This window comes from Ovis canadensis, chromosome 17 (assembly GCF_042477335.2).
Source record: "Ovis canadensis isolate MfBH-ARS-UI-01 breed Bighorn chromosome 17, ARS-UI_OviCan_v2, whole genome shotgun sequence".
Taxonomy (NCBI): domain Eukaryota; kingdom Metazoa; phylum Chordata; class Mammalia; order Artiodactyla; family Bovidae; genus Ovis; species Ovis canadensis.
This window is the reverse complement of record NC_091261.1, coordinates 14,666,210-14,682,727: the sequence shown is the minus strand read 5'-3', so window position 1 is coordinate 14,682,727 and position 16,518 is coordinate 14,666,210. Positions and strand designations below refer to the sequence as shown.

At 39.4% G+C, this 16,518-nt stretch overlaps 1 protein-coding gene across 2 annotated transcripts in view; it reads left to right on the top strand.

Annotated features, from left to right (window-relative positions):
* Nucleotides 1-12,958, top strand: part of MND1 (meiotic nuclear divisions 1) — an 83,728-nt gene extending 70,770 nt beyond the window's left edge. For both annotated transcript variants that reach the window (XM_069556655.1, XM_069556654.1), the window contains 2 exons: nucleotides 3,448-3,492; nucleotides 12,691-12,958. In XM_069556655.1, coding sequence (XP_069412756.1) covers nucleotides 3,448-3,492; nucleotides 12,691-12,797 — 152 coding nt within the window. In that variant the 3' untranslated portion in view covers nucleotides 12,798-12,958. The remainder of the gene's footprint in view (nucleotides 1-3,447; nucleotides 3,493-12,690) is intronic.
* Nucleotides 12,959-16,518: the final 3,560 nt, after the last annotated feature.

The window sequence follows — 16,518 nt, the reverse complement described above, 5'->3', positions numbered from 1 at the left end:
AGAAGAGAACTGCCTCAATCTAATAAAAGGGTATCTGTAAAAAGTGCACAGCTAACATAATGGGTGGTGAAAGACTATATGCTTTCTCCAGGGATGTCCACTCTCACCACTTCTATTCAATATTGCACTGGAAATTCAAGCCAGGGCGATTAGATAAGAAAGAGAAATAAAAAGCGTCTGTATTAAAAAGAAAAAAGCAAAGCTATCTGTTTGCAGTTGACATGATCTTAGCCCTAAACAATCCATAAAACAACAAAGTACAACTATTAGTGTTCACAAGTGAGTTCAACTGATGGCAAAATAGAAAATCAATGTGTAAAAAAATACTTGTATTTTATAAACCCTCAATAAACAACCTGAAAATGAAATTGAGTTAAAATTCCACTTATAATAGCATCAAAATGAATAAAATGCTTAAGAGTAAAATTCACTGAAGAAGTACAAGACTTGTACTGAAAACTAAACTTTTAATGAAGTTAAAGATCTATATTTTTAAGGTGGAAATACTCCCCTAGTCGATCTAAAGGTTAACTCAAATCTCCAAAATTCCAGTTTCTTTTTTTGCAGAAATTGTTGGTTCCAAAATTCATATGAAAATGCAAGAGACCCAAAGCAGCCAAAAGAATCTTGGAGAAAAAGTTGGAAGACTCAAATTTCGCAATTTCCAAACTTATTACAAAACTTGAGTAATCAACTCAGGCAGCAAAAAAAATAATGCCATTTGCAGCAACATGGGTGGACCTAGAGACTGTCACACTGAGTGAATAAGTCAGACAAAGAAGCAGAAGCATCTATGACATCCCTTATATGCAGAATCTAAAAAGAAATGATACAGATGAACTTACTTCCAAAATAGAAACAGACTCACAGAGAACAAACTTAGGGTTGCCAGGGGGAAGGATGAGAGGAAAGGACAATTAGGGAGCTTGGGATGGACAGGTATACACTGCTGTTAAAATGGATAACCAACAAGGACCTGCTGTGTAGCCCAGGGAGCTCTGCTCAATGTTATGTGGCAGCCTTGATGGGAGGGGAGTTTGAGGGAGAATGGATACCTGTATATATATATGGCTGAGTCTCTTTGCTGTCCACCTGAAATTATCACAACATTGTTAGCTGGCTATACTCCAGAACAAAATAAAAAGTTTGGGGACTTGTCTGGCAGTCCAGTGGTTAAGACTATGCCTTCCAATATAGTGTGGGTGTGGGTTCGATCCTGATCAGGGAACTAAGATCCCACATACTGTGGTGTGCAGCCAAAAAGTTTAAAGAAGAATTTAATAAAAATTAATTAATTTTTTTAAAAACTTGAGTAATCGAGGTGATTTGGTACTAGTAAATGAATAAACATATAGGTTAATAGACTTGATAGTCCAGGAGTAAACAAAGTTTTGAACAAGGGTACCAAGACCATTCAATCAGGACAAAATACTGTTTTCAACTAATGACTCTTGGGCACCACTGGTTATCCACATGTAAATGAATCATCCTCGCCTCCCACTTCACAGTGTATACAAACATTAACTCAAGTGGAGCAGAGACTTAAATGCAAGAGCTAAAACTATAGAACTCTTAGAGGAAAAACACATAGCTATCTGTGTCTGTACCCTTGGTTTTTTAAATATGACGTCAAAAGCTCAAGCAGTCATATAAAAAGTATACAAATTTGACTTCATTGAAATGACAACTTTTGTATGTCAAAGTACGTTGTCACGAAAGTGAAAAGAAAACCCACAGAATAGGAAAAAATAGTTTTCAAATCCTATATCTGAAAAGAACTCTTCTGATTCAACAATAAAAAGTTTAAACACAGGCAAATGGGCTTCCCTGGTGGTTCAGATGGTCAAGAATCTGCCTGCGATGCAGGAGCCCTGGGTTGGGAAGATCCCCTGGAGAAGGGAATGGCTACCCACTCCAGTGTTCTTACCTTGAAAATTCTAGGGACAGAAGAGCCTGGTGGGCTATATAGTCCACAGGGTCACAAAGAGTTGGACACAGCTGAGCAGCTAATACACACAAAAGATTTGAATACGTTTTTCCAAGGAAAATACACAAATGGCCAATGAGCATATGGAAAGAAACTCAGCATCACTGGTCATTAGGGAAATGCAGGTCTCGACACAAGGAGATACTTGTTAGGATGGCTGTTATAAAAGGAAGGCAAAGTAATTGTTGGTGAGGTTGTGGAAAAGTTGTAACTCTTGGATTGCTGGTGGGGTTGTTAAAGTGATGCAGCCACTTTGGAAAACAAGTTATCTGTTCCCCAAAATGTACATACAGTTACTGTTTGAGCCAGCAATTACACTCCCAGGTAATATACCCAAAAGAATTGAAAACATGTTCACAGAAAAATTGTTATTCATATTAGTCATAACAGCCCAAACGTCCATCAACTGATGAGCCGCTAAACAAACTGTGGGATATGTATACAATTATTTGATAATGAAAAGGAATGAAGTTCTGATACATATTACAGTTGCCCAACCTTGAAAACACTGTGCCAAGTGAAAAGAAGCCAGACATATAATTTAATTTATGTGAAACATCCAGCATAGGCAAATCCATAGAGACAGAAAGTAGTGGTCTCCAGAGACTCGAGGGAGTGGGACTGTGGAGTGACTCCTCACAGATGTGGGATTTCCTTTCGGGTGATGAGAGCTCTGAAGACAGGTAGGGGTGATGGTTGTACAACCTTGTAAATATACTAAAAATCACTGAATTGGATGCTTCAATATGGTGAGTTCTGTGGTATATAAATCTTACTTCAATAAATAAATGCTCTCATTATGACTAATGTTTATACGCATTTGATCATGCCATTGTTACATGCTGTGTAGATTGACTTGAACAACATAATATAGATACAGATACATTTAATACCAAGATATATAATTAAATATAAGGTAAATATTTCCTCCTTCAGGGCCACTACTGGATGACCATTAAAATTTTATTGTCAGGTTTATTTTGGTCTAATTTGTATACGGGCTTCCCTGATGGCTCAGTGGTAAACAGTCCACTGCAGGAGACATGGGTTCAATCCCTAAATGCGGAAGATTCCCCTGGAAAAGGAAATAGCAACCCACTCCAGTGTTCTTGCCTGGGAAATCCCGTGGACAGAGGAGCCTGGTGGGCTACATCCATAGGGTCTTGAGGGAGTTGGACATGACTTAGAAACTAAACAACAAATATGCATATACTAAAGTGCTTACCAATAAACTTATTTTATCCTCTTCTGGTGTTGTAAATTATTTGAGAAACATCTCAGTTAAACATTTTGTTTTTAAAGAGCAAGTACAATAATAGTAGGGGACATTTAGGAAAGAGATCCTGGTCAAGTTGACTTTGTGTTCATGACTTATATAATTGCAGCTATCTAAAATTTCTTTGGGAAGTTGAGCAGGTTTGTGAAATACATTGTCACTTATTGAGATTTTTTTTTTTCAGGTCAAGCAAATCAAGTGGCCAAAGAAGCTGCTAACAGATGGACTGGTATGTATTATAATGGTAATATATACCAGTGTGTTACTACTGGTAAACTAGTCAAACTCTTCTGCCCTTTCTAGGGTGTCAAATGCAGAAGCTATTGTGCCTAGTTTTGTTTAAGAAAAGACATTTCTGGAAATGTATGTATTAATCAAGTTTTCATGTCTTAAATCATTAAAAACAGTCTTATTATGAGTTATTTTGTAAAGTATGAGACATTTTTAGAAAACAAGTGATAGCTTTCAGTTTAAGTTTTATATTGCTTTTCCCCAATAAATCACTTAGACTAATCACTTAACCTTCATATATATTAATGCAAGATACAACTTTTAAGAGTTTTGTGGAATGTGAAAGATTTGTCTTCTTGTTCATAATATTAATTTGTTGAGGACTGACTATGAGCTAGGCATTGTAAAGCCTGTCTATGGTGCATTCTCATTTTATCGCCACAGCAGTCTTGTGAGGTAGATAGGATTATTATCCCTAATTTTAGAGGTGAAACTGAGGCCACTGGGATCCCACAGTCACACAGGTGCTGAGCATTGGAACAAGAATTAGATTTCAGAGTCCAGGCTCTCTTCCACTACACAAGATAGTCTTCTCTGTGTGCCTGCTATCATGTAAATGCCCCATTAATCCATTTGCCAATGGATACACCCTCTGGTGTATGCCAGGAATATTCTAAGAGATGGTAATTTATAGGGTATTAATTATGGGTCTTAAAGTTTAGAAGAAAATTAATAAATAGTGCTTGTTGTGAATTACATACCAGTATGATTACTATTTTTAAAGCCTGTGTGGAAGTTACGCTGGCGCTTCTCCAGCATTCAATCATAAAGTAATGGTGATTGGCCTTTCCCACCCTGGGAAGTCTTTAGTGCCGCTGTGTGTGTCACTCGTCCTGGTTCTGTTTCTGGGAGCGTGTGGATAAGATCGCATTGACGCTGAGATGCAGAAAGCTTGAAGTGGCTGCCTTACTGAAGTCCAAGGTGGTTAGTCGCTGGAAGAACGGGGACTTGAGCCAGATTTCCCTGATTCCATATTCAGGCTTCTGTGCTTCACTGAAAGCTTAAGAATCATTTTTCCTTGTCTGTTTTAGAATTAAAATCAATATAACTGGCCTTTGGCTCCTATGAAATTGCAGTCTTACTTATCACAAAGTTACTTCCTAGTAGTATGATGCTTTATGAAAAGAGCAGAGAGGGCAAAAACAGCCAACTAGCAGTAAATAGAAGGGACCAGTGACATGTGTGCCCAGTAAAGCACAAGTGACCAGTAAATGTAGCGATACCGTATAGACGTGAGAAGTACTAAATTTTGAGTGGAAAAAAGGCAAATGGATTTTTTACGTTAAAAGTAAATCAAAAGTTACAAAGTGATTTCCCGCAGTTAACAAGCAGTAGTAACAGGGGGCCTGTGTATATGGTGAGAGAGGAACTTGACTTTGAAAGGAATCCTGTTGTGCTCATTATTTACTGTGTGACTCATTGAACCTCTCTGAGCTTGCTTCTTCATCTGTTCAGTGTGGATAATATTTGCCTCAACATTTCAGGGGGATTCAGTAAAACAGTCTGTAAGCCCTTTAGCACACCATTAGACACATTGATAAACAAAGACTCCCATTTTTCCTTCCTTTTAAAAAAGTTCTTTTATGTTTTCCTATTGATCGTAAACTTCAAAGATTATAATTTAAAAAATGTGAACAACTGCTTTTTCCATTGTGTTACTAGCTGAGAAAGAACCTAAAACTTTTAAAATCATGTAGGAAGGATGATATTTTTAGAAGAGCAGAAACAGCTGTTAAGAACTATATTTCCATTTGAGTTTATGACTTGCTCCTTCCAACATAAAAATGTTATGAAAAAATCATGGAGTTACATTACACCTCAGAAAACCTTCCTGTTTTCAAAACAAACAAAAAGAAAACATCAGTACTATTTATAACTAAAGATTGTTATATAATTATTAAGATTTGGTTTCTTCATATGAAAAAATTCCTAAAATGTATGTAAAATTGAGCATATATACTTTTCAGTAGTTCAGTATTTCTGTTTTGTAGAATGAGAAATCAGGGTATAAATAGTGTTTTGTGACATTAAGTAACTTTAAATGTGATATATGAAATTACACAAAACCTTGCCTGATAACGAAGATAGTGGAGTTTTTATGACTTTTTATGAGAGACTTCTTGGTGAGTGAGAGGGATAGGTGTTTTGACGTCCTGATGTAGACCCACGTGTGTGATACTCCCTGTCCTAGTCCTGCCTTTATCCTGTGTTTGCCATCATATAAACTAACACAAATTCTACCCCTCTTAAAACTGTTTCTTTTTTTAAAAAAATAAAGTTTTCCCAAAGTATGCAAGTGGGACCTGGTTAAACTTAAAAGCTTTTGCACAGCAAAGGAAACTATAAACTATAAGCAAGGTAAAAAGACAACCCTCGGAATGGGAGAAAATAACAGCAAATGAAATGACTGACAAAGGATTAATTTCCAAAATATAAAAGCAGCTCATACAACTCAATACCAGGAAAACAAACAATCCAATCAAAAAGTGGAAAAGAGTCCTAAACAGACATTTCTCCAAAAGAGACATACAGATGGCTAACAAACACATGAAAAGATGTTCAACATCACTCATTATTAGAAAAATCAAAATCACAATGAGATATCACCTCACACTGGTCAGAATGGCCATCATCAAAAAGTCTACAAACAGTAAATGCTGGAGAGGGTGTGGAGAAAAGGGAACGCTCTTGCACTGTTGGTGGGAATGTAAATTGATACAGCCACTATGGCAGACAGTATGGAGATTCCTTAAAAAACTAGGGCTAAAACCACCATATGACCCAGCAGTCCCACTCCTAGGCATGTACCGTGAGAAAACCAAAAGTGAAAAAGACGCACGTATCCCACTGTTGATTGCAGCACTGTGTACAATAGCTAGAATATGGAAGCAACCTAGATGTCCATCGACAGATGAGTGGATAAAGAAGCTGTGATACATGAACACAATGGAATAGCACTCGGCCATTGAAAGGAATGCGTTTGATTCAGTTCTGATGAGGTACACGAACCTAGAACCCATTTTACAGAGTGAAGTGAGTCAGAAAGAGAAAGATAAATACCGTAGTCTAATGCACATATACGGAATCTAGAAAAATAAAGAATTTATTTGCAGGCAGCAGAGGAGAAACAGACATAGAGAATAGACTTATGGACATGGGAGAGGGAAGGAGAGGGTGAGATGTGTGGAAAGAGTAACATGGAAACTTACATTACCATATGTAGAATCGATAGCCGATGGGAATTTGCTGTATGGCTCAGGAAACTCAAACAGGGGCTCTATATCAGCCTAGAGGGTGGAATGGGGAGGGAGATGGGAGGGAGGTTCAAAAGGGAGAGGATATATGTATACCTATGGCTGATTCATGTTAAGGTTTGACAGAAAACAATAAAATTCCATAAAGCAATCATCCTTCAATAAAAAATAAAGAAAAAAGAAAAAGTTTTTAATCCAATTATAAATGTTTCCACACAACAGAAAAATTGACAGGTATGAACTATCAAAATTGCAGATAACACTGTCTTAAAGGCAGACATCCAGTGGCCCAAGGACGTATTGAATCAGTCACTTGATTCATTAAGAATTGTGTAGAGAGGCTTTTTGTTTGTTTGTTTGTTCTCCACCTTTGAAGGTTTATAGAGTGGTTTCTTGCCCTCACGTGACCCGGTATCCTTCCTGCAGAGGCTCCAGCCTCACTGTAGTGCCTGTTTCCTCCTCTCCTGATCCTGGCTTGAAATCCAAAGGTTCCTGCAGTGCCGCAGCTGTCCTCTTATTTTCTGCAAGTCTTTCTGTATTCTTAGAGTCTCATAGAGTCTGGAAACAGTACATATAACACTTGATCTTTTATCTCTAACATACATATCAGTTTGGAATTGTTTAGTGTTAATTTTTCTCGTTCTTGTGTCAGTTTGAAGGCATAGGCTCCTTATGTTCTGCAAGACCTGTAATATACTTAATAACTGTCTTATGTAGCAGTATTTGTTGGTGACTCTCAAGAATGCATAGGTTATGCAGACATCAACCAAATTAAACAGACCATTCTAGAGTACCTCATGCTATTAGTTAGTAGTTATCACTTAGGTTCTTATGGAAAGTAGAGATTTGGTTTAGATTGTTACATAAAGATTTGTTTTAGTATCTGTTGATATTCTATGCCATGAATATCAATGAAACTAAGCTGTGCCGTGTGGGGCCACCCAAGAAGGGCAGGCATGTTGGAGAGGTCTGACAGAATGTGGTCCACTGGAGAAGGGAATGGCAAACCACTTCAGTATTCTTGCCTTGAGAACCCCATGAACAGTATGAAAAGGTGAAATGATAGGATACTGAAAGAGGAACTCCCCAGGTCGGTAGGTGCCCAATGTGCTACTGGAGATCAGTGGAGAAATAACTCCAGAAAGAATGAAGGGATGGAACCAAAGCAAAAACAATACCCAGTTGTGGATGTGACTGGTGATAGAAGCAAGGTCCAATGATGTAAAGAGCAATATTGCATAGGAACCTGGAATGTTAGGTCCATGAATCAAGGCAAATTGGAAGTGGTCAAATAGGAGATGGCAAGAGTGAACATTGACATTCTAGGAATCAGCGAACTAGAATGGACTGGAATGGGTGAATTTAACTCAGATGACCATTATATCTACTACTGCGGGCAGGAATCCCTTAGAAGAAATGAAGTAGCCATCATGGTCAACAAGAGTCTGAAATGCAGTACTTGGATGCAGTCTCAAAAAGGACAGAGTGATCTCTGTTCATTTCCAAGGCAAACCATTCAGTATCACAGTAATCTAAGCCTATGCCCCAACCAGTAACACTGAAGAAGCTGAAGTTGAACAGTTCTATGAAGACCTACTAGACCTTTTAGAACTAACATCCAAAAAAGATGTCCTTTTCATTATAGGGGACTGGAATGCAAAAGTAGGAAGTCAAGAAACACCTGGGGTAACAGGCAAATTTGGCCTTGGAATACGGAATGAAGCAGGGCAAAGACTAATAGAGTTTTGCCAAGAGAACGTACTGGTCATAGCAAACACCCTCTTCCAACAACACAAGAGAAGACTCTACACATGGACATCACCAGTGGTCAACACCGAAATCAGATTGATTATATTATTTTCAGCCAAAGATGGAGAAGCTCTACACAGTCAGCAAAAACAAGACCAGGAGCTGACTGTGGCTCACATCATGAATTCCTTATTGCCAAATTCAGACTTAAATTGAAGAAAGTAGGGAAAACCACTAGACCATTCAGGTATGACTTAAATCAAATCCCTTATGATTATACAGTGGAAGTAAGAAATAGATTTAAGGGACTAGATCTGATAGAGTGCCTGATGAACTATGGATGGAGGTTTGTGACATTGTACAGGAGACAGGGATCAAGACCATCCCCATGAAAAAGAAATCCAAAAAGTAAAATGGCTGTCTGGGGAGGCGCAAAAAGCAAAGGAGAAAAGGAAACATACAAGCCTCTGAATGCAGAGTTCCAAAGAATAGCAAGAAGAGATAAGAAAGCCTTCCTCAGTGATCAGTGCAAAGAAATAGAAGCAAACAACAGAATGGGAAAGACTAGAGATCTCCTCAAGAAAATGAGATACCAAGGGAACATTTCATGCAAAGATGGTTTCAATAAAGGACAGAAATGGTATAGACCTAATAGAAGCAGAAGATATTAAGAAGAGGTGGCAAGAATGCACGGAAGAACTGTACAAAAAAGATCTTCACGACCAAGATAATCACAATGGTGTGATCACTCACCTAGAGCCAGACATCCTGCAATGTGAAGTCAAGTGGGCCTTAGAAAGCATCACTGCGAACAAAGCTAGTGGAGTTGATGGAATTCTAGCTGAGCTATTTCAAATCCTGAAAGATGATGCTGTGAAAGTGCTGCACTCAATATGCCAACAAATTTGGAAAACTCAGCAGTGGCCACAGGACTGGAAAAGGTCAGTTTTCATTCCAATCCCAAAGAAAGGCAATGCCAAAGAATGCTCAAACTACCACACAATTACACTCACCTCACGCGCTAGTAAAGTAATGCTCAAAGTCTCCAAGCCAGACTTCAACAATAGTGAACCGTGAACTTGCTGATGTTCAAGCTGGTTTTAGAAAAGGCAGAGGAAACAGAGATCAAATTGCCAACATCCACTGGATCATGGAAAAAGCAAGAGAGTTCCAGAAAAACATCTATTTCTGCTTTATTGACTATGCCTTTGACTGTGGATCACAATAAACTGGAAAATTCTGAAAGAGATGGGAATACCAGACCACCTGACCTGCCTCTTGAGAAACCTATATGCAGGTCAGGAAGCAACAGTTAGAACTGGACATGGAACAACAGACTGGTTCCAAATAGGAAAAGGAGTACGTCAAGGCTGTATGTTGTCACCCTGCTTTTGGCCACCTCATGCGAAGAATTGACTCATTGGAAAAGACTCTGATGATGGGAGGGATTGGGGGCAGGAGGAGAAGGGGACGACAGAGGATGAGATGGCTGGATGGCATCACTGACTTGATGGACGTGAGTCTGAGTGAACTCCGGGAGTTGGTGATGGACAGGGAGGCCTGGCGTGCTGCAATTCATGGGGTCACAAAGAGTTAGACACGACTGAGCGACTGAACTGAACTCAACAGAGTACCTCATGAGAAACGCTGGGCTGGAAGAAACACAAGCTAAAATCAAGATTGCTGGGAGAAATATAAGTAACCTCAGATATGCAGATGACACCACCTTTATGGCAGAAATTGAAGAGGAGCTAAAAAGCCTCTTGATGAAAGTGAAAGAGGAGAGTGAAAAAGTTGGCTTAAAGCTAAACATTCAGAAAACGAAGATCATGGCATCGGTCCCATCACTTCATGGGAAATAGATGGGGAAACAGTGGAAACAGTGTCAGACTTTATTTTTGGGGGCTCCAAAGTCACTGCAGATGGTGATTGCAGCCATGAAATTAAAAGACACTTATTCCTTGAAAGAAAAGTTATGACCAACCTAGATAGCATATTGAAAAGCAGAGACCTTACTTTGCCAACAAAGGTCCATCTAGTCAAGGCTGTGGTTTTTCCAGTGGTCATGATGGATGTGAGAGTTGGACTGTGAAGAAAGCTGAGCACCGAAGAATTGATGCTTTTGAACTGTGGTGTTGGAGAAGACTCTTGAGAGTCCCTTGGACTGCAAGGAGATCTAACCAGTCCATTCTAAAGGAGATCAGTCCTGGGTGTTCTTTGGAAGGACTGATGCTAAAGCTGAAACTCCCATACTTTGGCCACCTCATATGAAGAGTTAACCAGTTGGAAAAGACTCTGATGGTGGGAGAGATTGGGTGCAGGAGGAGAAGGGGACGACCAAGGATGAGATGGCTGGATGGAATCACTGACTCAATGGACATGAGTCTGAGTGAACTCCGGGAGATGGTGATGGACAGGGAGGCCTGGCGTGCTGTGATTCATGGAGTCGCAAAAAGTCAGACACGACTGAGCGACTGAACTGAACTGATATTCTATAACAAAGAAATCAGAATATTTTATTAACGTTCTATTTGATATAGCAGTATTCACCTTAGCAGTTAACTTTATTCAAACTATTTAATTATTATTACTTGATACTTGGAATTCAGCTTCCTAAAACAGTATTCTTAAAAGTGATCAAACTCCATATAATAACTTCCTAATGATACCATACAGTATAACAGTATACTTCAGACCAGGTGACTTAACTAAAGAAATTGATTTTCTCACAGTTCTGGAGGCTGAATGTCCAGAACCACGGCGTCGGCAGGCGTGGTGTCCTGAGTCCTCTCTCCCCGTGGCTTGTAGATGGCCGGCTTCTTCCGTGTCCTTGCAGAGCTTTCCAGTGCCTGTCCCTGGCGTCTCAGTGTGTCCACTTTCCTCTTCTTGCAACACTACCAGTTAAATCGGATCAGGGTCCACCCCAGGTTTTAATTTAATCACCTCTTTAAAGACCCAGTTTCCAAATACAGTCACATTCTGAGGGAGCTTTGGGGGAAGTGCTAATTCAGCCAACAACACTCCAAAAGAACCTATTTTAACCCTTCGTTTCATTATCACAACTAACACAGTGCTTCACGTTTTAAGGAGCACTATGAACCAGAAAGTTGTATACCATGGTTTTTCTATATTTATAGTCAGTACATATTCCTTATAAAGATGGTATATGTACATTAAACAGAATATTTAAAATTAAAAAAAGAAAGCTCACCGTCATTCCTGTTCTCTAAGTGCTGCCAAGTGACCACACTGGTCCTGCCTTGCATAGACACGCTTCTGGGTGATTGGACGTGTAGAGTACTTGTATTTTTTTCTTTCGTTACACTGAGGTGAAGATTTGATCATAAATCTTTGTGCACAGTTGGTTTTATTTCCTTCAGGTCCCCTTAGATAGATGTAACACTTTTTTCGGTGGTAAGATGCACATAAATTCCCTAGAAGACGTTAAGGCTATAGCTGCTCCTTTTAGCCTTCAGTGACCCCCTCCTCTTCACCCCTCCTCCCTAGCCTGGCTGTCTAGAAGCCACTTCTGTGCTGGGGGAGGGAAGAAAAGGGGTGCCCTCTGGGACAGGAGCAGCTCTAATTCCTGAGGTAACAGAACCCTACCTCTGCTCTGGAGATGTTAAAGAGGCACCATCAGCCTCTCCCTGTCTTTGGATTATTCTTTAAGTCAGGTGTTCTTTAGTGGCAACTGATTTACTGAATTTTTTGAATATGAAATCTGTTTATTCAAAACAATCACTAATATTTTCTTTATTCTGAAAGTTGATTGTCGTTACTCTTAAAGATGGGTTTCCCTGGTGGCTTTGTGGTAAAGAACCCAGCTGCAGTGCAGGAGATGTGGGTTCGATCCCTGGATCAGGTATATCCCCTGGAGAAGGAAACGGCAACCCACACCAGTATTCTTTCCCAGGAGATCCCATGGACAGAGGAGCCTGGCGGGCTGTAGTCCATGGGGTCACAAAAGAGCTGGACATGACTTAGCAACTAAACAACAATAACTCTTGAAAATACAGAAATTTCCTTATTTTGATGCTTCTAAAATAATAGAAATTTTTTTTCAATGAGTATAATTATATTTGAAATTTTATGATTATGTTTCCAACTCTCAAAAATATTTCTTTTCTTTATAGATAACATATTTGCCATAAAATCTTGGGCCAAAAGAAAATTTGGATTTGAAGAAAATAAAATTGATAAAAATTTTGGAATTCCAGAAGACTTTGACTACATAGACTAAAACATTCTGTGTTGTTGTTGATGGTGAAGGAGCTATGTGCTTGTGAATATGTAAATTTTTATACTGTCCAGCTAAATGTACTGAATTGTCATTTACCTGTAACTGTCTTTATCGTTTTGTTAATTTTAAATAAAGTACAGAGTGTGGATGTTGTCACTGTTTTTGATTCTCCCCAGTGCTCATCAGAGTTAGGAGAATGCAAGTAAAGTCTGTTACGCTTACCAATAATTTTTTTTTAATAGATCAAAGCCATCATGACATAACATTTTTTAGTTTTATTCAAATATTAAGAACTAAAGGTACCTCTGAAGACTGTATTATATAAGCTTGGAAATAACTTTCAAAACTAATGGCTACTTTACTATTAATATTTCTCAGTATTTAGTGGAAAATGTGTCTGATTGAGTCTCAGTATATTGCATCATATTTGCAAATTTCCCACAGGAAAAAATACAGAAAGTTGATGTTCCTTAAATTTAGAGTTAGGTAGTAATTCCTCAAACATGAAAGCTACTTTTTTTTAATGTTTGATGCCTTTCTGCTGTAAAGAACAAAACATGCCCTTTGTCCTAATTTATACACTTGTAAAATGATATAGTGGTATTAGTATAGCATGCATACTCAGCTAGAGTTCAGGGATTTTTTTTTTTTTCCATCTAACTTCAAAAAAGAGTAGGTTAAAAATAATGTATGTCTCGTGTGTATATCTTTTTCCAGTTCAACTTTGGCATTTAGGGTATTTGCAGGACGAACTTAAAGAAAAGAAATATCATACTAACCAGAAAAAAAGACTAATGTGTGCAATGCCTTTTGCATACATGCCTTAATTTTTCTTCACACAGTCCAATTGTGATGTTCTTATAAGTAATTTGGATGAGGTACTCCATATGTTTGAAGTGACCCAGATGGTATCCACACCATTTGTTCGTGAATCTGGTCTTTGAATTGTGTTGAGTTGCCAGGGGCCTACTTAATCACTTCCTGGATGTGAGCGGGGAGCTTACTGGTCCAACTTTGTTCTCAAGGCCAGTTTATGTTGCCTTAGGGCAATAGCTCTTCTCGAAGGAGAAAGTATTTGATGTAAGAGACAAAGGACAAAAAATAAAAATAACCCGTCATAAGCCCTTCCCTAATATACTAATGGGAATTCCAAAGCTTCTCAGACCTCGTTTGCTGTTTCTTAGAAAAGATGCTTCTGGGAATTCCCTGGCAGTCCGGTGGTTGAGGCTTCCCAGGTGGCGCTAGTGGTGGACAACCCACCTGCCAACGTAGAAGCCGGAAGAAGTACAGGTTCCATCCCTGCATCGGGAAGGTGCCCTGGAGGCATGCCAGGCCACTCCAGTACTCTTGCCTGGAGAATCCCATGGACAGAGGAGCCTGGCAGCTACAGTCCACAGGGTCACAAGGAATCGGACACGACAAGCGATTTCGCATCCCTGCATGCCAGTGGTTAGGAGACTGCTCTTCCTGCTGAGGGCCCAGGCCGGATCCCTGGTCAAACTAAGGGAGCAAAGATCCCATGAGCTGCACGGCATGGCCAAAAAATTTTTTTTAATTAAAAGGTACTTTCCTCTTTAGAGAGAAGGTATATATGTTCAAAAAGAAAGCCATTTCTAATGGCTTAAAAGATTCTATTTCATAAGTATTTAGGTAGCTCCAACATATTTATTTTTACTATCTTATGGGGCTAGCCTGAGAATCACTTCTCAGCATTTGCCTAAGATCAAGTGTAGTATGGAGGCTTCTCAGGTGGCACAGTGGTAAAGAATCTGCCTGCCAGTACAGGGGACACGAGACAGAGGTTTGATCTCTGGGTTGGGAAGGGGGATAAAAAATGACAACCCACTCCAGTATTCTTGCCTGAAAAATTCCATGGACAGAGGAGCCTGGTGGGCTACAGTCCATGGGGTCGCGAAGAGTTGGATGCAACTGAGCAACAGCCTGAGAATGATTGAGATGGAGTCTGTTCAGGAGCCCCCCAGAGACTGTGGTACCCTCCTAAGCCAGCAGTGGGCTAGTAGATGTTTAGCTAAACCGAGTCTTTGGAAAGGGAGTTGGGGCCTGGTTTATAGAATGTGCCTATTTGTGTGATGTAAATACACGCAGCATAGAGAATTTCAGAGCACCAACGTGATGGCAGTGCCGGGTTGGTATCATGCCGTCTTTTTACCTTGCAGACACAGTAGATGTGAGTCCTCTACAGCATGAATGAGGGTAAAATGTAAGATAATCAGGGAGCGATGAGTTTTTAGTTTTAGTACTACTGTTTTTAATGCGTAGCTTATGTGGTTTCATCTTTGAGATGGCTGGATTAACAGCTGGCCCACTGTTATTAACTGTTGGCTTGCCTACTGCAGCACCTCACGGTTCTTAATCTTGCAGAGCTGCTTTTGAGTTTGTTCTTCCCTGAAATTAGAGACATTGATTAAGAAGCCCAGGGACACTGGTCCAGCAAAACTCTAGGTAATCCTTAGTCCTGGGTTGGTTTTGTAATTGACCTGAAGACTGAGGACAACTTCCGTAGACCTAGAGTCAAATTGCTAGTGATTCAGGATCAAATCTGATTCCGTATTGTATGATTGACACTCCCGATGTCATTTCAATGAATTGTGAAGTTTAAAAGGCATTTGAGAGATGATTTCCATCTTAACAACCTTCTTCACATGTAGTTATTAAAATCTCACTACCTATCTTTTAAAGAACCCTAGGAAAAATTTTACAGTCTCCTAATGAGTTTCAATTTTCCGGGCCAGGTCAGATCACTGAAATGTCACTTCTGAGGCTGGGCCAGGAACAAAGAAATCCCTAAGGATGAACTGGATACCACTTTTCCTCTGATGTTTGCCGCATCATTAGTCTAATAGGATTAGGAAGTTCTTGGCCTGTCTCAGAAATTGATACTATTACCCTAAACTTTATTAAACATGATTCTAAGGGATTAGAAAAGGCAAGTACAGCCAAGAAGCAAGAACCACTCTAATAATTCTTGATCAGAAAAATCTAAATTGTAAACCCAATAATACTGTTTTTTGGGTTTTTTGTTTGTTTAAGAACACGATTGGAATAAAATAGAAACCATTTTCCTGCTAATATGCCATCGTAAGAGCAGTTACAATGGGACAGGTGATGGGAGGGTGTCTCAAAATTGCACATAAATCCCCTTTCAGGATGTGCTTCCTGAATACTGTCTGTATGCTAGGAGGAAAACGTACTGCATTATGAACTCTCCCACTGCAGTGAATTTATATTATACTTTCTCCAGCTTGATTTTTAAAAAATTATTTGTAAGAGATAAGAGTCTAGGTGATGTGACTATCTTTGAATCTCAAGGCTAATGATTTCTATGAACCAAGAATGGCAAACTACCATCCCAGGAGCCAACTTCAAGGCCCGTTTTTTACAGCCCTGGAGCTAAGAACGCCTTTTTACACTTTTTAAATGATGTAAACATAGGAATAAGCAACAGAGGTGGTATGTAGCCTACAAAACCTGAAATATTTACCAGCTGAACCTTTACAGAAAAAGTTTGTCAACTTTCAAAAGATCAGAAGCGGACAGCCTGTGGTCCAGATGGACATGCAAGGCATGTTTTGCCTAACCTGTATTTTACTTTTCATTTAAACTGGCTGTCAACACAGTCACATGTAAAATTTCACGTGCGTTTCTAGCTTCTTTTGAAAACTGAATGATTCGGCAACCCCCATGGCAGCACATCTGCCGG